Raw genomic sequence first — 21557 nt, 5'->3', positions numbered from 1 at the left:
TTGTGTTGGGAGGGAGGATTGATTTTTGTCTTGGAAGAACCATTCTGCCTAGTATTTATCATGTGGTGGAAACAACTCATATTGAAATCATGCAGATTTGGTTTTGAAATCCGGCCCTGGCTCAATGTAACTCTGTAACCTTGGCCAGTTTGGAACATGGTATACTAATAAATAAATTCTGTGTATTTGTAAACCAAAGATGACGCTGTCTTTCTTGTCTGCCCTACTGGGTGCTTTCCTGAGGATCAGATGAGACCATGTATGTAAAAACATGTTAAAGAATATAACACTAATACAAGGTGAGAGAGGGACTATTACAGTATTTCCACCTGCTTCTCTATACTGAGATGATCCGGTAACATTGTGTGAGAGAAAGATTTAAACAGTATGACCTCCTGCATATTTATATAACAAATAAAAAAGAGACATTTTGTTGTTATAATTATGTGACGAGTAGACTCGAAGACTGAAAACCCAAGAGCCAATGAAGGGGTGAGTTTTGGACACCATCATGGGATAATAGAAGGGGGTGGGGTTTCTAATAGGATGGACACGGAGTGGGGTCAGAGAAGTCCCACAGTATTGTTCAAGCTACTCTGCGTTTCTCTTTGTGTCTGCCCTGGAGGACCTCACTGCTTTGATGAATGTGGAGTGATTTAGAACACGTCCACTTTAGTGTGTGGAGAGGAAACAAGCTCAGGCCAACCCTGCAGCTGGCTGATGGGAAAAGTAGTGCATCTCCAGGCTGTATTCTTGACCATGCAGAATTTATTGAGAAAGAAAAGAGTGTTGAGAGATGGGGTAAGGGAAGACAGATGACAGAGAAGAATGGGTAACGAGGCATGGATAGGAGAGGGAAGGTGAGGTATTTGAACATCCTGACACTCAGGCGGAGGCAGAAATGATTAGTTATTGGCTGGGAAAGAAATGAAATATAAATCGAGCCCTGTACGATGATGGAGAATTTTTGCTGCCTGAGTCAGGGCAGGAAGTGAGGACACAGGCTTCTAGAGCTTGTTGCAAAAAGATTGGTTCCGACAGCATATAATTTGCATCCTGGTTCCGTGGGAGAAGAGGTTCATAGACGGGCACATGTTCTCACACCCCTGAACCATGAATTGGAGTTTTCCACCTGAAAGAAGCAGAGACAGACTGTAGTGAGGAGAAGGCTTCCTCCTCTGACTTTTGCCTTCATCCATGGTCCCCAGTGTCTCCATGAAGGTATGACCAAGACCTCCAGCTTGTGTATTCTTCCTCCCCCCCTCCTTCTGCCTGTCTTTTCTGTGCCCTTCCCCACATCTGCTGCCCCCAGCCTCTACTGAGGGACTAGACAAACCACAAGGGAAGTCAGACAGTGTGGTTCACAGGATGGCAGTAACCAAGATCCTTTATTCGGGGATGAGGAGTGAGTATAATAAGGGCAGAGGGTATGGGAATAAAGCAGAACAGGTCTGGCAACCTATGAACCCTGACTGATAGACAATTGTTTATTCATTTATTCAGTATTTGCTAAATGTCTACCATGTACTAAACATTGTGCTAAGTGCTAGGAACATATAGCCATGAACAAGACAGACACGGTCCTGAGCTTATGGTCGATGTCTCAACATCTCAAGGTGCAACTCCTCCATTTCTTTTGTAGGAAGAGACCGCCAGTCTCCCTGTCTCCTTTTAAGACATCATAGGCCTGTTGGGAAGGGCCCTTCCCTCCCCATCAGCAGCTAGAATTGTGCTCTTAATTCAGGATAAGATTCTCCTGAGTCTTCAAGTTTCTGGGGAAGCACAGCTTGACCCCTCCTCTGGCTCCCGCCACCTCAGCTGCTCTCAAGAGTACTCATTAGTGGATGTGTTTCTCTGGCAGAGACTGTGTTATGAAGTCCCCACGTACCTTCAAAGATCTTCTTTAACATGCACTGCTGGGAATTCTGAGTGGAGCAGACTCCCTCTCCACGAAGACATTTTCCTTGGTCATTCATATATGAACATGTGTGGCAATTTAATATTGGGCCTGCAAATTTAAGATAAGCCTGATGAAATTTCGTGATGGACCAGGCGTAGAGCCATGAGTCCCAGGGAGAGGGATAGTGGGCAGTAAGTAGCCTGGATACCACATATCTTTTTATGGTTCTTGTTGGCATTTGAGGACCTTGCATCTGATAGAGCGTAGTTTCTCCTCTGGACCAGAGGAAATTCCTTCATTCTTACTACCTCGTCTATAAATTTCATTGCGGAAGAATCCCAGATTTCTCTCTACAATACTGATGTTTACTTCAATTCATATCCCCACTGGCTCTGCCATGTATAACTCCATAGGAGCAAAGTAGACCTTTAATCACATGACTGGCTCCCCTTTTTACTCTCCCATCATACTGTCACCCACAAGGCACACTTAGAGTAAGAACTGACTGATTAATAAGCTATGTTAGAGGGCCTGGGTGTTATGAGCCTGGGTGGCTCAGTTGGTTGAGCATCTGCCCTTGGCTCAGGTCATGATCCCAGGGTTCTGGGATCAAGCCCCACATAGGGCTCCCTGCTTAGTGGAGAGCCTGATTCTACCTCTCCCTCTGACTGCCGCTCTGCCTGCTTATGCTCTCTCTGTCAAATAAATGAATAGAATCTTTAAAAAAAAAAAAAGCTATATTAGAATGCTCTAATATTGCAAACTCTGTAAAGAGTGATCATTCTCCATTTTCAAGTTGACCTTCAACAATGTCAATTTGTCGGGGCGCCTGGGTGGCTCAGTAAGTTGAGCATCTACCTTTGGCTCAGGTCATGATCCCAGAGTCCTGGGATCGAGCCCCCCATCGTGCTCTCTGCTCTGTGGGTAGCCTGCTTCTCCCTCTCCCAACCCCCGCTTCTCTTCCCTCTCTGTCACTCTGCCAAATAAATAAATAAAATCTTTATTAAAACAAAACAACAATGTCAATTTGTCACAAACGGCATTCTTTTTGAAATGCTTCCATTTGCCTCTTTTACTATGTTCATTGCCCGTTCCCTAGTTAAGGAAGGATAAAGAAATAGGTAAAATGTGGGCTTTGGAGTCAGACCAACTTAACTTTGAATCCAAGGACTGCTACTTTCTAGCTATGTGATGTTAGCCCCACTTCTCTCATCTGAAGTTGTGCAATGGGAGGAACTATCAAGTGCTTATGTCTGGTAATATCTTGAGGGGTCAAACCCTGGATCTGCTTTCCTTTCTTGAACAACCTCTTTTTAGTAAGAGCCAAAGAATTGCAGTTGTGGTGGGAACTTTTTTATGAATCTAACAGACAAGAGTGTGTTCATGCTTTATTTTCCATGTTCAAATAAAATGGAGCCACCAGCTCCAGGGCTAGTCATCTCTTCCCAGAGTTTGCGAGACATTCTAACATAGTTTGTTAAGCCGGATTTAGCGTGAAGCTCATGAAGGTGAGTGTCCCATGAGCCCCTTCCAAGGGAGCAGTGGGCATTTGTATTCATAATTTGTTATGCAGGGTGAAGTTGGAGGGACTGCTGGCATTTTGTATTTGTGTTATTTTATTTTTTTTAAAGGGCCCTCAAAATTGTTTAGCCTTCAGGGCTCCACAAAACCTATATCTTGCCTTCTGGTATTATTGTAAAGAGATGTAACGAGTGTTTTTGAGAGAGCTGTCTGTGAAGTGTTTGTGAGCTAGTCTTCTATATGCTCTCCTTAAAGTTGGGTGTCTTGATGTGTTGCCTGTTTTTCTCCTGAAGTCAAGGACAAGAACCCATCCAGATATACTTCACCCAAAAATGTGCCTCACCTGAAAATGTGCTTGATGGTGGAATGCCTGAAGGCTGGTCACCCAGTGGCTTTTCACCTGAAACTTGTTCACTTGAAGCCTGCTCACCTGAAGCTTGTTCACTTGAAGCCTGTTCACCAGAAGGCTTCTCACTGGAAGCTTGTTCACCCGAAGGCTTTTCAGTTGACACCTGTTCCCCTGAAGCCTGTTCACCTGAAGGTTTTTCGCCGGAAGGCTGTTCAACTGAAGGCTTTTCACCTGAAGACTGTTCGCCGGAAGGCTGTTCAACTGAAGGCTTTTCACCTGAAGACTGTTCAACTGAAGGTTCACCAGAAGTGTGCTCACCTGAAGCATGTTCACCGGAAGTGTGTTCACCCGTAGCATGCTCACCTGAAGTGTGTTCACCTGAAGCGTGTTCACCTGAAGTGTGTTCACTGGAAGTGTGCTCACTGGAAGCATGTTCAGCTGAAGTGTGCTCACCTGAAGAATGCTCACTTAAAGTGCTCTCGCCTGCAGAAGTCTCATATAAAGCCTCACCATCTGAAGGGTTTCCAAGTGAAACGTATTCACCTGAAAATTGCTGAACTGAAGCTTGATGATCCATAGAGCCAGGAGGCTCATCAGGCTGACCTGATGCTCCTGGGGTGGAGAAGAAACAGAAGAGAGATAGTGAAGGCAAGAGAAAGAATGGGCTAAGGACTGCTTTGCTTATGCAATAAGGCTAACGTGGGATTCCTGGGTTTCCTGTGGGCCTGGTCAGGGATCTGAAGACATTGCAGATGTTGGAGGAAATCAACTAATTACTCGAAAAGACCGTGAAGGACAGAGACGTTAATGAAACACACAGAGACTGCCTCTGGCATTTAAAGGAAGAATTTTAAGATCCATGTTATTTTTTTTTAAGATTTTATTTGTCAGATTGAGAGAGAGAGAGAGAATGAAAGCGCCCAAGCAGGGAGAGCAGCAGGCAGAGGGAGAAGCAGGCTCCCCGCTGAGCAGGGAAGGGACTCAGTCCCAGCACCCCAGGATCATGACATAAGCCAAAGACAGACACTTAACCAACTGAGCCACCCAGGCATCCCTGAGATCCACATTATTAAGAAATGTATAGGGGGGTCCCCTAGCCCATGTACTAAAAACACCCAAAGGGAAAATCGTGTGCCTCCTTGACAAAGACAGCATCAGGAAATCAATGTGCCATCAATCACATTATCAGAAGTCTACCACCAGCCCTCCCTCCAGTTTCTCTCTGGGTGAAAGGCAGGAAGGATGAAAATACAAAAGGGAAAGAGAAAGCAACTCGGTTCAATAGCTAAGTAATTCTAGCTGAAATTGAAGAGAAGATTTTACCCTTTGGACAGGATAAATTTTAAACCAGAGATGACAAATATCTAATGAACTCACAAAAATGACCGGACAGGGTTTAAGACATTTTTATTTGGCAAATTCAATTTCTTTCTTACACTCAGTTCCCCAATCCATGCAGTTTGGAGACTCAAAGATGGGATCAGTTATTAAGATAAAAGACATTATTTGCTTATTTATTTCTGAATTGAGATTCCTTGTGATGTACCATTTATACCCACTTCATGTAGTTACATGGGTTTTCAGTAAGATAAACTGTGAAGTGCCTAGTTCATTGCTTAAGTGTTCAATTAATTTAATTTTTCTCTCCTCTCCACTTTACACTGGGACTTTAAAAAAAAAAAAACCTCTTAGCCGGTCATTCTCTTCTGGCCAGTCCCTTCTACTTTTAATCCGTCTCACCAATGACTATTAGACAAATATTCTTTAGGTAGTACTTTTTATTTTATTGAATGTAGCACCAAACAATTTGATTATTACTATGTGCTTAGACTGAGTAATTCAGAGGAGGGTGGGTAGACTATAAAAGGACTGAGTTATTAATCCTAGCCAAAATCTGAGAGGAATGACAAGATCTCTTGAGGACGAGGTAGCCTGGGGCTCCAAATTACCCTTATCTCTGTAAGAGCTCTACAATAGATTCATGTATTCTGGATGATTCACAGTCCTTATAATCTACGACTTTCTGAAAGACTAGGATTAGAATATGTTGATAAAGGAAAGGTAAGATTTGGAAAGGCTTTGGGGAGGTTTTTATTTTTAAAAGTTGTTATTGAATATTATCTGCTTGACTGTTTAACAGTTAACAGGAGTTTTAATAAAGAAATTTCTGATGTAGAAAGAAGGCTTGAAAAAACACACTCATTTCTTAGTCATTCTTTAAGTTGATGAGTCACTGCTTTGCCATGTGGCTGGTATATACTACCATCTGGCAGCTATGTATCTACATTTCTGAATCAACTTTGAAAGTCTAAGAGAGAAAAAGCCAAAATCTCGGACAACCAACATTACAGAAAACACTTTGTCATTTAGCCAACAGTTCAGATCTCATGGCCTCTCTCTTCTCCTCTAGGAAAAATGAGGGAACACAACCCATGAATGAAGACCCTGAAAGAGGAAATACAGATAACTGGATGAATAGAACATGGCCATGACAGAGAGGCTTGTAAGGTCTCTGGCCCATAGCCCTGCTGTGTTCTGAGATGGCTTTCTGGGTACATTACATTCCCATCTCCTTACATCTTTCCTTGCTACATTAACTACATAAGGATCCCTTGCACTCCATTAATTGGGACAAACATTCATTGTACTTTCATAGAACACTTAGACCTGTTTTCTCATCTCACAGAGCATCAGGTACAAAAGATGAGCGACTGAAAGAAGTAGTAGGAATGAGACTGTGCCCAACCAGTGGGCTTCTCTGATGGCAAAGCCATTACTAGGAGGAATCAACTGGCTTGGGAGCTCTCAGAGTTGAACTGGTTTAGCTATTCTTGATTCTAAGTCAGATTGATTTAGATAACTAATATTCTGGTCTTCCTTCTTCAAGGGCTAAAAGACCTGAAAGAAGTCTCCTAGAGCCAAGATAGGGGACTCACCTCTGGCACATCCAATCAGATAAAGACTCATTAGTAAGAGAAACTTCTTCATCTGGATTTTGGGAAAGAGGAGACTCTGGCGTAGGGCACCCAAGAGTTGTGAAGGAAAACTGTGAGCAGAAGCTCCCAATGCTAAGTTACAGCTCCTGGGAATTCTAGAACCTCAGAGACCACCCATGTGCCTCACAATGGGTTGAGCTCTGAGGTTCTCATGCAGGCTGTTCAGGCAGGATGGCTCTCTAACAACTCAGGGCAAATGATGCCAGTGAAGGCTAATTTGCCATGTATAACATGGTGTATTGGGGCTCTTTGCCCTATCTTAAAAGAAATCCTGTTACCAAAATAACATTCTTTTTGTAATAAATTTTTAAAGCTATTCTCTTTTTGAAAGGTTCTTGACAGTGAGCTGTGATTGCCTGATTATTTTGTGTTCGGCTCTTTGAATCAGCACCGCCCCCCCCCCCCCATTTTGTTTTGTTTGGTTTTGGTTTTGGTTTTGTTGTTTTTTTGGCCCTGTAAGCTAGTCTCTATCGACCTGATCACCTGAAAGCTGGTTGTGTTTGGCTTCAGACTGGATTTAGCCAGTGGAAGATTAGAGGGTGACACACACACACACACACACACACACACACACACACACAGATTGAGATCAAAATATTTATTCTATATTCTTCTTCCTTTCCTCCCGTGGTTTTGACACCGGTTGGGTCTTGACATGACAAAGCTGCTCTTGGGTGTCCTATCTTTTATGGCTCCTGCTCTCAACCGGGCTATGTATGGTAACATGTTGGTTTTGACAGGAAACAAGTGGCAAATACATGGTATGGGCCCAGAAAAGGGATCAACAAGGAATTGTTGAAAGCTGTGCCTTGAGCTATAATTTCTCTCAAGGGGGTAGACTGTGGATGCAGCGAGGCATCCACCTGGTGGAAAGCTAGAACTGTTGGGGGTTGGTTGGCAGAGAGCTCTTGGCCCTCACCTCCTACTTCTTCCCTGCCCACCTCCGCTGGACCACTTTGTTACATGTAGTACTGAATGCTGGATCCAGTACAGATGCATTGATCACTCTTACAATTATGGGTTTAATATTTATCTCTTCCATTTGTCTCTAAGCTCTTTGAAAGCAGGGTCCCTGTCTGTCTCTTTTTCTTTACCCCTGTCTGTCTTGATCACTGAAGTACCCCCACTGCCTAGTAGCAGTTTTGCCACATAATACATACTTAGGAAGTGCTTTGTGAATGGAGGAATGGATGAGTTGCCTTTTTTGGACCCCTCTCTGCCTCACAGAGGAAAGTTTATAGAAAGCTCTAAGACTGGTATGGCCAAAGACTGTGGGTTAGCTGGAAAAAGCGGGATCAGCCGGGGTTAAAAGTGGCAGAGGGAGGCCTACCCTACTTGGCTTGTGTAGGAGGACAAAACTAGGATTTGTGGGTTTAAGGCTGGGTTGCTGGGGAGTGGAGGAATGCATGAAGGAGCAAGTTGTTGATAATTTTTTCTCCATGTGGAGAGTCTGGAAAAACAGCTGGGGATCATACTGAGTCAGACTTTTATTGATAGAAGCAGTGGAAATCCATGGAAAGGGAGAGGCACTATGTATAACACCCACCAGTTGTTTAAAGTTGTTTAAAGCAGTTCTCAGAACTTTCTGGAATATTGCTGCCTCATCCCTACCTAGGAGTCACAGTATTGACAGGTAGGACCTAAAGCCTGAATGGTCTTTGTTGGGGTCCGTTATCAAAGGAACGAGACTGAGACAAAGTGAAAGTTATGCAAAGTCTTATTCTATGCCAAGCATTAGAAGTTAGACTGACTGGCCAGGGGAACGAGACTGAGATAAAGTGAAAGTTATGTGAAGCTTTTTTCTATGCCAAGCATTAGAAGTCAGACTGACCGGCCAGGGCCGCCTCCGAAGAGAGCGACCCTCTCCCGATCTCCAGGCTGGTTTTATAGGGCTTAACCGCAGACCCAAGGTACGTGGCTTCTATTTTTCAGGTGTTTACTCCCGGAATCGATACCCAGAACCATACCAGGAACTACTGGGGCATTTATTCTCGGAATGAAGTCCGTGGATGTAAACAACAATATGGTTACCTAGGCAATATGGAGTTGCTATGGCTAAGCAGGCCCTAATAGTTAAACAGGTTTTAACATTAAATTGGCCCTAACAGTCTTTCCTTAAACTTCAGCCTCTAACTTTGTCCTCCCTCTTTTTCTTAAAGTTAGCATAATGGGACTGTATCCTAATCCCACCCGGGCTGGCTTTCCTTAAGCTCTGTTTTGGAAACTTTCTCCCTGTGTCCCATGGTCTGGCACTTTGGAGTCGAACCTGTGAGAATCTGAGCACACTGTATAAAAAACATGGAGTGATGGAGAATTTGCCATGGGACCAGAAGTGTTCGGGAGCTAAGATGTCCAGAGGCGTTCCAGTCCCTGTGTCCTTCCTCTGCCCACCTCTGCCATCCCAGATGAGGGAAAGCTCCGGTTTCTAATGGCCTGAAGCGAAATGAAGAACCCAATAGAGGGTGGTGGGGATATGGACACTGGGGAGGGTATGTGCTATGATGAGTGCTGTGAAATGTGTAAACCTGACGATTCACAGACCTGTACCCCTGGGGGTAAAAATACATCATATGTTTATTAAAATAAATAAATTAATTAAAAAAAAAAGAACCCAGTAGGTCAGGCCTGGTTAAAAAATAAAAGATGCAGCCTGGTTTAAAAAGATGAGCTGAGCCAAATGGTCTTCTCCCAAGGGCTCACCTGTAGTGGGAACACAGAAAGAGAGGCAAGTAGGCTCCCTAGGAATAGTCTTATGTATGGAGAGCTGAGAACCTCTCACTTGACCTGCTTCTTTGTGTGGTGGTGACTTAACTCGTGATGTGCTGGGAACTGTCTTGAACTGACTGATGAGAGCTGATGGGTCAAGTTTCAGGAATTCCATAAGCTGGTTGTTGAACACAGATATTATTAAAATCAATGTATAAAAGACATTATATTAGAAACAAAAGTAAGAAATACTCATCACTTCTTAATTATTTAATGATATTTTACTATTAGTAAGGTTCATAAGGTTATTTGGCACTATTGTATCTGTAGGCTGGAAATACTCTATAATGGTGGCCATGTCTCTTCTCAATTCCTTATTCGGTGACATCAGGATGGTAGCTGCAAATTGCTGTTTACACTGTGAAAGTCTGCAAACGCTTCCCTTCCAGCCTCGCCCCCACAAGCCAGTTTTAAGTGTTTACCAGCACACCAGGGTGCTAAACCCATGTACTTGTAACCTGGGGAAGGCGGCCAGCTTGTCAGGACACTGAGACCTTGCATGCTTCTTCAGCACTGGATCTCTTATCTGACTGGATGATTGAGCAAACTAAGAGCCAGGAATTATGCTGTGATTGAAGCCAGATAAGGAATGATCGTTTACACTAATGGTTGCATCCAATCTTTAATTTGATGATAGCAAGGCCTCCTGTACCCTGTATTCTTTAGCATGTGAAAATCCTTTTGGAACTTCCCTTATCTTTACTTCCCCCCCACCCCAAAGTCTAGAATCACTAGCCCCTACAATCCTAGGCAGCAGGGAGCAGCAAGGAGCTGAGGACAGCAGCAACTCTTTTCTGCCCACGGGTCCCTGAGTACCCCACAGGCTAACAGGGGTCCCATCCATCTTTTCCACTGTAGGAAGGACCAGGATAGGGCAGGCAGGGGCAGTCCCTGGCCGCAGGGAGCTTGGAAAACTGGAAAGAGGGACAGTGATTAGCTTCAAGGAGTAGAAAGGAAAGAATCCCCTGGGGCTGGCCTAAACAGCAGGGCCCCCATCCCACTCCAGAGGATTCTAGGATTAAGACTAAATGGGAGTCCCAGAAGAACCATTTAGTAAAATCCTTATGAGTAGAGACAGAAAATTATTTTTGCTGATACACATCCATTCTTGCGCATGATGCAGACCAGGGCCCGGGACCTTCAGCGTCTGAAGGTAGGAGCCGTCTCTGGCAGTAGGAATCCTGTCTTCGGTCCTCGGATATTAATGTAGCTGCTCTTGGTGACGAGTTTTTGGAGTCGTGTTTTGGGGTCCAGAGTCGATGGCCAAGAAAGAATTCTTGAGATGTCTTTGGTGCAAAAAGGCGGTTTTATTAAAGCACAGGGGTAGGACCCGTGGGCAGAAAAGAGTTGCTACTGTCCTCAGCTCCTTGCTGCTCCCTGCTGCCCAGGATTGTGAGGGGCTAGTGATTCTAGACTTTGGGGTGGGGGTGGGGAGTAAAGATTAGGGAAGTCCCAAAAGGATTTTCACATGCTAAAGAAGACACAGGATATAGGAGGCCTTGCTATCGTCAAATGAAAGTTGTTTTTCCCTCTAGTGAGGCATTAACTTTAAGATCACTGGGAGCTTCATGCAGGGACATGAGACTGCCTGGGTCAAGTATTTGCCAATGGGCTACAGGTTATATGGACATTTAATTTTTTTTTTTAAAGATTTATTTATTTATTTATTTGACAGAGAGTGACCACAAGTAGGCAGAGAGGCAGGCAAAGACAGAGCAGGAAGCGGGCTCCCCGCCGAGCAGAAAGCCCAATTCGGGGGCTTGATCCCAGGACCCTGAGACCATGACCCAAGCTGAAGGCAGAGGCTTAACCCACTGAGCCACCCAGGCGCCCCTGGACATTTAATTTTATCACCATTTCCTTCTGCCTTGGTTTCCCACATCATACCCCTCTGAACAATTGGACTATTAAGTCTTTAAGGTTGGTGAGGGTGGAAGGTCTTAGCTTCTGGAACTTCTTCCTGCTGAATAGGGGTGTAGAGCTGTCCCCACCTATGGGTCAACGTTGGTCAGTTGGGGAGTTCATATACAGGAATTACCAAAGGCAGATCCAAGGTAGTTAACATAGGGATATTAGCACACAGCATGCAGACTAAATATCTCATTAGGTTACCACAATACACACCCATTCTTGAGTAGAAAGGACCCTCCTTTCTACTTTCCACTGGGTGGCTCAGTGGGTTAAGCTTCTGCCTTCGGCTCAGGTCATGATCCCAGATCTGGGATCGAGCCCCACATCAGGCTCTCTGCTCAGCAGGAAGCCTGCTTCTCCCTCTCTCTCTGCCTGCCTCTCTGCCTACTTCTGCCTACTTGTGATTTCTCTCTCTGTCACATAGATAAATAAAAAATCTTAAAAAAAAAAAAAAAGGACCCTCCATCAGCTGGAGATTATGACAGTGAAGGAGTCTTAGCAGCAGGCAGGGAGACACCAGAAAAGACACCAAAATAATCTCAATATTATGAGAAAGAGAAGCCTCAATAAAGAGACCTTTGATAGTTCGCTGAAATTTTCTTCCAGTCCTTTGTTGTGCTTTGAAGAGAAATCTGAGGTATTCCACTGGTTCACAGGAATAAGTGGGCACGGTAGTTTGCTTCCTGGTCTCCTGTGAGGGAGTTACAGGTTTTATTCTGCATATGTGAGCCCGTGAAGAGTGTCCCTTTAATTCTACTCTAGTGGGAGTATATAATATGACCCAGCAGGGACCCTTCCATTTTGGAGTTAAATCCTCTACTGTGTCAGACTTCCCATCCTTTAAAGAAACCGGGTCTCCAGGGTTTGTATGGGGTGGGCTGCTAGTAACTTTTTATCAGATCAGGTTTAGGGAGGATATGGTTTGCATATTTATTTAGAGATTTACAAATTAACCCAGGCTTCAAGGGAGTAATTAACAGAACGTTAGCGTCTCCATCAATTGCTAGGTCTACAGTGAGAAAAGGTTTTTCATATAGTAACTCAAAAGGATTTAACCCTATTGGCTGTTTTGGGGCAAATCCTCATTCCAGTTTTCTTGAGTCTCAATGCTTAAAATCTGGTAACTACAAATATGTGTTATTGAAATATTTTCTCTCGATAGTAACCCTCATTTTTAATCAGAGATAGCCAAATCAGGACTAATTTATTTATAAAACAAGTCCAATTTTAACAAAGGTGGCCTCATTATTTACATAAACTCAGCAGGAATAGCGCTTGACCATATAGCCGTTTCAGAATCTGCTTTGCTGGAACTATTGACAAGGAACCTTTAGGTTGAACTTTTGGTAGCCTCTCCAGGCCAGAAGCCAAGCCAAGTGCTTGCCAGACATGCCTGAACTACCAGTAAGATTGGGTGGATTTCTTTCTCAAAGTCCCCAAAGTACCCTGAGGTTCCTGCCCCTGCCAGGAAGTGACATTCTTTACTCACCCGGTGAGGCAGCTGGGAACTCTGTAAGCAAGGTATCAGGCCCACAGTTCCAAGGGCCTTTGTGGCTCCGGGTTTCATAAAGTCAACCTTAGTTCCTTTAAGCTGTCTGGTCATATCTGAGTCTAGGCTCGTCTCTCTCAAATAGGACATGCCAGTCAAAGCCTTGGTAAAATAACCAATGTTTCCAATGGCGTCCTGTTAGCAAGGAGAACAGATTCTTATGGAACTTAAGCTAATGACCATAATTGCCGTGGAAGGAAGACCACTCACTGAGACCTCCTGAATTTCAGAGGGTTCAGGTAGAGAGAAGAGTTAAAGGCTTCAGTTTGTTCACAGAGGAATAATTGTCTTATTATTTCTGTATATCACTGATGTTTCAAGAGAAAGTATCCTTAGTCTGGAAAAGCAAATATTAGAGAACCAGCAATGTTTTAGACAAGGGTCTTAAACTATAATCATCCTCAGTTTAGTTAGTTCTGGAAATTCTTACCGGTTTCTGTTTTAGGATCTTAAAGATATTAAATACCTGTATTTGTCCTAAAAGTCTCTTTTATGAATCCCACTGAAACTGTCTTAATAATTACCCACGAAAATTTTGAGACAATTAACAACCATTTAAGTCATCTTTTTGCTAACAAATTGCAACAGACGTAACACGAGCTTATTTGACTTTCAGCAAACCTTGATAGCATAAAAGTTTCACACTTAATTCTGGTAAGTTTAAAGACTTTTTTTTTTTTAATTTATTTATTTGTTAGAGAGAGAGCGAGCGAGCACAAGCAGACAGAGTGGTAGGCAGAGGCAGAGGGAGAAGCAGGCTCCCCGCCAAGCAAGGAACCTGATGTGGGACTTGATTCCAGGACGCTGGGATCATGACCTGAGACAAAGGCAGCTGCTTAACCAACTGAGCCACCCAGGCGTCCCAATTCTGGCAAGTTTAAAGACAACATTTATCAGGGCGCCTCAGTGGCTCAATTGGTTAAGCCACTGCCTTCGGCTCAGGTCATGGTCCTGGAGTCCCAGAATTGTGTCCCGCAAGGGGCTCCCTGCTCAGTGGGGAGTCTGCCTCTCCCTCTGACCTTCCCCGCTCTCATGCGCTCTCTCTCTCTCTCAAATAAATAAATAAATAAAATCTTTTTAAAAATAACAACACATGTGTGTCTTCATTAAAGCCAACAAACTTAAATGAGTTTCAATACAAAACTATGTTTCACCTGGATTTTATTTTATTTTATTTTTTTATCATGTTAGGGTAGTCACCATACAGTACATCATTGGTTTTCGATGTGGTGCTCCACGATTCATGGTTTGCGTACAACACCCAGTGCTCCTTGCAATAAAAATGAGTTTGTTCCCCACTGTCAGTTTTTACCTGGGATGCTGATGGGGAACTCTGAGGTGGGCAGTGGTAAGTCCAGCGGGTGCTCTTCGCTCCTTGACGGAGTGGGGAGGAGGAGGAGCCGTGGTGCAGGAGGCAGGGAGGATGGTCTAGAGGCCAGTTATGCAGGCTGCACCCGAGGTGGTGCAGAAACAGGACGAGGGGGAGACGGAGGAAGTGAAGAGCTGCCAAACGGCAGAAGAAGGGTTTCCGGTTCTAGAGCTCATCAGCTGCACAGAGCAGCAGACGCCATGTTTCCCACCAACCAAAGGAAACAGGTGGTTCCTGTCGGGCTGGAGGAGACAGGGAATTTCCCTGAAACAAAGGGAGTTTCAGCAGCTGCTTGGGAATGTTCCTGAAAGTCACCACCCCAAGGTAGATAAGCAGAGACAGTTGGTTCCAATGACAGACATTAACCCAGGAAATGAATGAGGGAGAAGCTGCCACATACCCCAGCAGTAACCTGGGTCTATTAGGAGGAATAATGAGAGAGGGAGAAAGTCAGTGCCCCCTTTGCCAGGGAGGGCCGGTGTTTCCTCCAGCAACCTGGCTTTATTCACAGGAGGCCTATTTAGGTAATTATCACCCGACATGTCAGGAGGGAGTTTACTAGCTGACACATTGGGGCAAACACATTCTGCAAGAGGCCCTCAGGTCCGGGTGTACACCAGCGAAGGCCCAGGTACTAGCAATGAAGGTACCCTACATCCACTTGCCCTGTTTCCCGCAGAAGAGATCTGATAGATCCTACTGAGGTCATGCAGTACCTTTTTTAAATTTTGCAGTCCGAATTGTTTCCAGTGGGAGAAAAGGCATCCCAGGGGAGAGTCCTTGGGGGCTGAATAGAGAACGTCCATTACCAAGAAAACCAGCCCTCCCATCCTGACTCCCGGGTGGCATCCCACATGCAGGGTATGTCGGAGGTTCCTGGAGTCATAGCGACTTGAGGTATCCCTCAAATGAAATCTCTGTGATCACTGCCTGCCATAAAGGCCCTGTAGGAAAAAGGCCTGCCCTCCCCCTATTTCCCCATCGCATTCTAGACTGTGATGGATGCCGTGTGGGGACCGAGTTTGCCTTGCTCTGAAGGCTATGTGCACCTTGGCTTCCCTCGACATGAAGGCCCCAAGGTGAAGCCAACTGCCCCTTGGCTTGCCCTGCCGAAGGCTCTCCGTGAAGGTCACAATGTGCCTTGGCTTGCCCTGCTGACGGTCCCGCTGTGAAGGCCACATGTACTTTGGCTTGCTTTGCTGTGAACGCCACTTAGAATCTACTTTTTTAAACCCATGGACTACACTAGAGACGTTTTATAAGAGGAAAGTACCCAATTTTGTGACTTAAGTAGTTAGTAGAGGACAGTGATGGAAGGCAGTAAAAAGAGAAATCCATCATGATCTAAGCAACATTCCAACACATGTCATCCTCATAGCCAATGTCCCTGGGAAACGGTCCCAGGTTGGGTTGAAGTTCAGTCGGGTACTGTTTTCAGCCAGGTCCACACTGAGGTCTTGCAGCCAGAAGCGGCTAGACCAGGGATGTGAAGGGGATCACATTAGACCAATGAGGAGGAAACCTCACAAAGGAGTCACAAAGGGGCAGCTGTCCCATGCCCATGACAGAGGACTTTGCCTAAGGACAGGAGTAAAGAGATGGCACCAAGTTTCTGGGTCTTATTACCACCCCGGGCAGGGTACTAACTTCCAGCCAAAAGGCAGGCTTCTCCTTCCGGTAGAGTAGCCATGGGCTAGAGGATTGCAGCCTGAGCGGCAGGCATGAAAGTGTTCCAGTAAGACCGCACTCCCTGACAAGCTCCTGAAATGAGAGTAAAGGACGAGAAGGAAAGTATTCACCAAGTTTTAACCATAGCCCTGGGTCCAGATGTAAAGACTCAAAGCCCCACCTTGGATGCCAAATGATGTGGTTTTTAATAGCTGAAATTTGGTGGGGTAAAGTCCGAAGCCAATGGCCAAGAAAGAATTCTTGAGACGTCTTTGGTGCAAAACGGTGGTTTTATTAAAGCACAGGGACAGGACCCGTGAGCAGGAAGAGCTGCTGCCCCGGGGCTGTGAGGGCTGGCTGATGATATACTGTGGGGTTAGGGGAGGTAAGGGAAAAGGGAGGTTTTCAAATGAACTTTCCTATGCTAAAGAGGACCTACAAGATATGAGAGGCCTTGCCACTGTCAAGTTAAGGTTGTTTTTCCCTCTAGCAAAGCATTAACCTTAAGAGCGTTGGGAGTTTCCTTCTGGAAGTTAGGTTGTTGATAAGAATGCTTTTTTTTCCGGGGCGCCTGGGTGGCTCAGTGGGTTAAAGCCTCTGCCTTCGGCTCAGGTTATGATCCCAGGGTCCTGGGATCGAGCCCCTCATCGGGCTCTCTGCTCAGCAGGGAGCCTGCTTCCCCCTCTCTCTCTACCTGCCTCTCTGCCTACTTGTGATCTCTGTCTGTCAAATAAATGAATAAAATCTTTAAAAAAAAAAAAAGAATGCTTTTTTCCTGTGAACCACTAAGACATTTGTAAATTGAGAGAGACTCCTGTCCGGCAGGTTAACCATTTGTCTTTCCTTCCCTTGGCTTTAGGGCAGCAGAGATGCCTGAGGAAGGTGACACAGATCCCACCTGTGGTGTCAGCCTGTGCTCTGTCCTCTGCTTGTCTTCTGCTCTGTCAACAATATTGTCCCAGTATTCAACTGTATGTCTGGCACGTAGCAAGTTCTCTGTCAATGTCATATGCTATTTTGGGAGGGCGTAGTTGCCTCAGCCTCTTCAGACTTCAGAAGTGGGCTGGGGAATATATTCACCTATGGAGTAATCTCTCCGTTTCAGTGGGTTTCCTGTTCTTAAGCTGGGAGAGAAGGTTAATGCAGGAGGGGAGCAGATCCATTCATTCTTAAGGTCTGCATTAGGGTAAGGGTGGCCCCAAATTCTGGGGTGTGCCTGGGAGGGGGGCGCAGAGGAGCCTGAAGCCCAAGCTACAAAACTTTTCTTTTTTTCAGATCAGAGTTTTGTTTTGCTTTTTAAAAATTTTTATTTAAGTAATTGCTACACCCAACATGGGCTTGAACTCACAACCCCAAGGTCAAACGTTGCTGACTCCACCTCCCAGCCCACACTCCCACCCACCGCTCTCCTCGCCGTAGACAGCCAGGGGTCCCTCCAGTTCAGTGTTTTTATTTTTATTTTTTTTAATGTTTTATTTATTTATTTGACAGACAGAGATCACAAGTAGGCAGAGAGGCAGGCAGAAAGAGAGAGAGAGGAGGAGGAGGAAGAAGGCTCCCTGCTGAGCAGAGAGCCTGATGCGGGGCTCCATCCCAGGACCTTGGGATCATGACCTGAGCTGAAGGCAGAGGCTTTAACCCACTGAGCCATCCAGGCACCTCAGTGTTTTTAAATTACATTCCTCAGCATATACACAAACCCAAATCTCTAGTCTTCAGCCTGCCTGGAAGATAAACCTGTTAGGTTAATCCCTGGGACAAGGGATTGAGAAGTGAGAGAGAGCCAGAGGCAGATAGCGGCTCTATGGCAAACAGGGGTGTTTATGGTGGTGGCAGGAACCTGCAGAGAGTGTCTCCCGCTCAAGCGGAGCCCGGGGTGCAGCTTCCAGGCAAGGGCTGCCTGAAGGGTGGGGTTGCGGAAGTGAGTGCTGCCGTCTTGCAGTGGGGAAGTTTCTGTGGCTCCCCTCGCTAGGGTGGTTTAGAGGATCGCCTTGTCCGTAGACCGCCCCTTTACCAAAAGGGGATGTAGCTTTAGTGTCTGTTTTTCACCATCCCTTTCTGAGAAATCATGCGATTTCAGTCTGGGCTCCCAGCACGGTCAGGAAACTGGTCTAAGAGAAATCACGCGGTGTGTGCCCCGCCCCTGCGAGGGCGGGCGGGAGGTCTGGGGCTCTGTTCTGGTCACTCTGTGGGAGAAGAAGTGCAGCCTTCTGCCTCGGCTCCCACTGGGGCTCCTTCAGCTGCTGTTGTAGCGCCCCGTCCTCAGACCTGTGGCTCTGCCCTGCCTTCTTCTGCTCTCTGGTCCTGCATGCAAAATGGGACCTTTCGTCCCAACGCTGCTGCTGCTGCTGCCCCCCATGCTGATGGTGGTCCTGTACGGCTGCTGGCAAGCAAGATGCTGTGCCAGCTCTCAGTATGAGCATCACCGTGGACCTAGGGGACAGAGGGCAGGTGAGCTGGGGAATGGTGGGCCATGGGGAGGGGACGCGAGGTGAAGAGCCAGGCACAAGCGTCTGACCTTAACCACGGAGGTGATCACAGCCTTCTGCCCCCGCACCCCCTGTGTTTCCTCCCTCTCTGCCTCCCCTCTCCTTTGCCTCCTCCACTTTCTTCCCCGCTCTTCCCTCTCTCCTTCCTCCCCCCTTCCCAATTTTATTTTACCTCCTTCCCACCTCAGTTCGAATCCCTGCCCCTGCCCCGCTCCATGGGCCTTCTTGCCGAGAGCTCTAAATTTGAGCAAAGAGGAGCAAAGAAATTTGTGTGGGTGGTGAAGGCAATGTGGGCTGCTCGTCGGGAAGGATTGGGAAGATGGCCATGGGGCCATATGAGTGGGGCTGTTGGAGCTCCAGGGTAGGACCTGACCTTCCCCCGGCAGTACAGTCCACCCCTGGGAAGAGAGGGGGTCCCTGCCAGCGCTCCCAGGTATGAGCCAAGCCCCAAGAAATCCTGTTTTCGGCCACCTCATCGGGCCTGCCATTGTCCGGGCTGCCAATGGCCCAGAGGGTGTGCGCCCTCCTGACCTGTGGGAAGGCACGGTGTGGAGAGCCTCATTATGCCTGTTTTCACTATCCCGGTCTAGCGTGTTTCCAGAATATGAGATTCATGTTATCTTTCAACAACCAAATGGTTATCAACGAAGGTGAGCTTTTCAGTGAAGGACAAAATACCATCCGGACTGTGGAGAGGCAGGGGAACGCTCTGAGGGAGAGATCATGAAGGTAGGTGTGTTTTGAGGTGGGTGACAGTTACTTGATCTTGAGGGGGGTAGCTCTCAGGAGCCCGGAGGTCAAAAGCAGAGAGTTTAGGGAGGGTCTTTTCTTGAAAAATTTCAAAAGGGGTCATGACCAGAATGCGTCATGGCTTTCCCTGAGGGTGGTTTCTTTCTTTCTTTCTTTTTTTTTTTAAGATTTTATTTACTTATTTGACAGACAGATCACAAGTAGGCAGAGAGACAGGCAGAGAGAGAGGAGGAAGCAGGCTCTCCGTCGAGCAGCAAGCCCGACGCGGGGATTGATCCCAGGATCCTGGGATCATGACGGAGCCGAAGGCAGAGGCTTTAACCCACTGAGCCACCCAGGTGCCCGAGGGTGGTGTTTTAAAGTAATGTTCCACCATAGCTCTATAACCGGCTTCCTGGAATTATTACAGGGCTTGGCTCTTCCTTGCATACTCCATCCTTAAGCACTGGGAAAGCTATCCCAGACCTGGGTTCTGGCACTGTTTGCAAAATTAGTGTTTGCATTGCTGGAGCCGAGGGCTGAAATCAGTGCGGCAATGTTTCAATATCGTCTAAACTCACATATGATAGTGAATAAAGGTCTGTGAAATCCGTTGGGAAAAGAAAAAGCTGCACAAGTGTCCTGGATCGGGTGCTGGCCCTTGACTGGATCGACAGAGTTATCAGGAGAAAAAGGGCTTGTTGAGGGGTCCCTGGGTCTTTGGGAAGTCTCCATGCAGACTCCGGGTGGGAGGGACTGGCTGAGAAAATTCCAGTGGTGCTTGTTTGTGGTAGTGCTTTTGGGAAGAGGAGGCCTTGGTGGGGGCAAGGTGAGGGGTTTGGGGGAAGATGGCTGATGAGAGGCCCCCTCTGTCAGTGCAGGGTGGCTGATGTCCCTTCTCACCTGGCAACCTGACTCCTCAGGACCATGGGGCGTTTCTTCCCACTGACTGAATCACTCATTCTTTCAACAAAAATGTATTGTTTACCTCGAATGTGGGAAACACTTGATCTTGGAGGCTGTGAATCAAAGATCCTCTTTTTTTGTCTTCCTCTCCAGGTGACATTTTCCCGTATGGATACCAACACCGTGGGGACCTCTCACCTTTTTTGAGACCGAGGGCTTAAATTGGTTTTGAACCCCATGGTGATACCGTAAATGACCCTTCTTTGTCCTGCTCATTCATTTAGCCCTTTTCTGCGTTCTTGTCACCTCAAAGAATGGGGCCACCTTGTCCCAGCACTGTTGAAGCCCTGAATCCCACTCCTTCTCAGCTCTGGGTGTTGACTTCTCCACAGCTTCACCCACCAGACCAAGGCTTTCTGCTTCCCATCACCCTCGGTGCTATTTTCCTCAGATTCCTGTGTCCTCCCTTTCTCCCTTTGTACCTCCATCACTCCCTTACTCTTCTCCATCTTACTTTGAATTGCTTTCCTTCCCTTTGAAGTCCCAGACCCCTACTCCTTCTCCTTAGTTCAGGATAACATAAATGATGGGCCGGCTGGGAAACCGGGGCTCCAAAATGGCAGATCTTCCCACCAACCCTCTCCAAGATGGCGGACGTTCCCACCACCCTCACTGCGGCCTCCATGTCACCGTCAGGAGACTGAAACTCTCCACCCAGGAGCTTCCAGATTGGGAACTGCCCATCACAGACTGCCCTCACCCCATACCTTCTGATCACCAAATATGGATGTGAGCCCATGCCCTACCTTGGCCCGATAAAAGACCACCCCCCCACCAACTCCCTCTCAGTGCAACTTCCCCCACTCCCCTTTCCGGAATTGAGGAACCTCGCCCCAGGGTGCCCACCTCCTCCCGACACACCTTTCCTGGCTCCCCTTCTCCTGAGCCCTGAAACTTCGCTGGAGAGTGCCTTTAATAAATCTTGCCTTGTGCCTACCTTGCCTGGTGTTGTGTTTACCTCGCCTGCAAAACCTTATAATAAATACATCCTTTTGCCTAACTGTCCTTGGAATCTCATGTTTTTTGTGAATTCCTCATATGCACATCAGTAAATCTGATTTGATTTTTCCCCTGATAATCTGTCTTCTGTCAATTTACTTCTTAGAACACCTGTAAGAATCTCGAGGAGTATAGAAAAATTTTTCCTCCGTAACAGTGTATTGGGGCGAAGGGGCTCTGTAATGTAAAATATTTATGATTAGCAAAATGAGTGGGGAGTTCTTAAAGAATGAGAAGAGCGGCTACTTGGCCTGTGTGTGGGGGTGGCAGGAAGTGCAGGGGCTGAGCTTGGGACAGCTGCACCGGGAAGACACTCTCCTCAGACTCACAGGGTGGGAGATGACC

The 21557-nt window shown here is 46.4% G+C and overlaps 1 protein-coding gene and 1 long non-coding RNA gene across 2 annotated transcripts; one reads left to right on the top strand and one right to left on the bottom strand.

Annotated features, from left to right (window-relative positions):
* Positions 1-755: 755 nt before the first annotated feature.
* Positions 756-6758, bottom strand: ACRV1 (acrosomal vesicle protein 1; the record flags this gene model as incomplete). The annotated part of the gene is made up of 5 exons (XM_080817573.1): positions 756-1132; positions 1889-2008; positions 3765-3986; positions 4314-4382; positions 6707-6758. 5 exons carry the CDS (start codon positions 6756-6758, stop codon positions 1008-1010), a joined length of 588 nt encoding a protein of 195 aa, XP_080673699.1. The 3' UTR covers positions 756-1007.
* An 11180-nt stretch (positions 6759-17938) lies between these two features.
* LOC308351442 lies at positions 17939-21150 on the top strand. Its single transcript, XR_013967582.1, has 3 exons — positions 17939-18480; positions 19109-19247; positions 20307-21150. It is a non-coding gene; the product is annotated as an uncharacterized lncRNA (long non-coding RNA).
* The last annotated feature ends 407 nt before the right edge of the window (positions 21151-21557 follow it).

The sequence above is a fragment of the Martes martes genome (assembly GCF_963455335.1).
Source record: "Martes martes genome assembly, chromosome: 10".
Taxonomy (NCBI): Eukaryota; Metazoa; Chordata; class Mammalia; order Carnivora; family Mustelidae; genus Martes; species Martes martes.
Note: the sequence above shows the minus strand (reverse complement) of the source record. Positions and strands in the feature narration are given on the sequence as shown.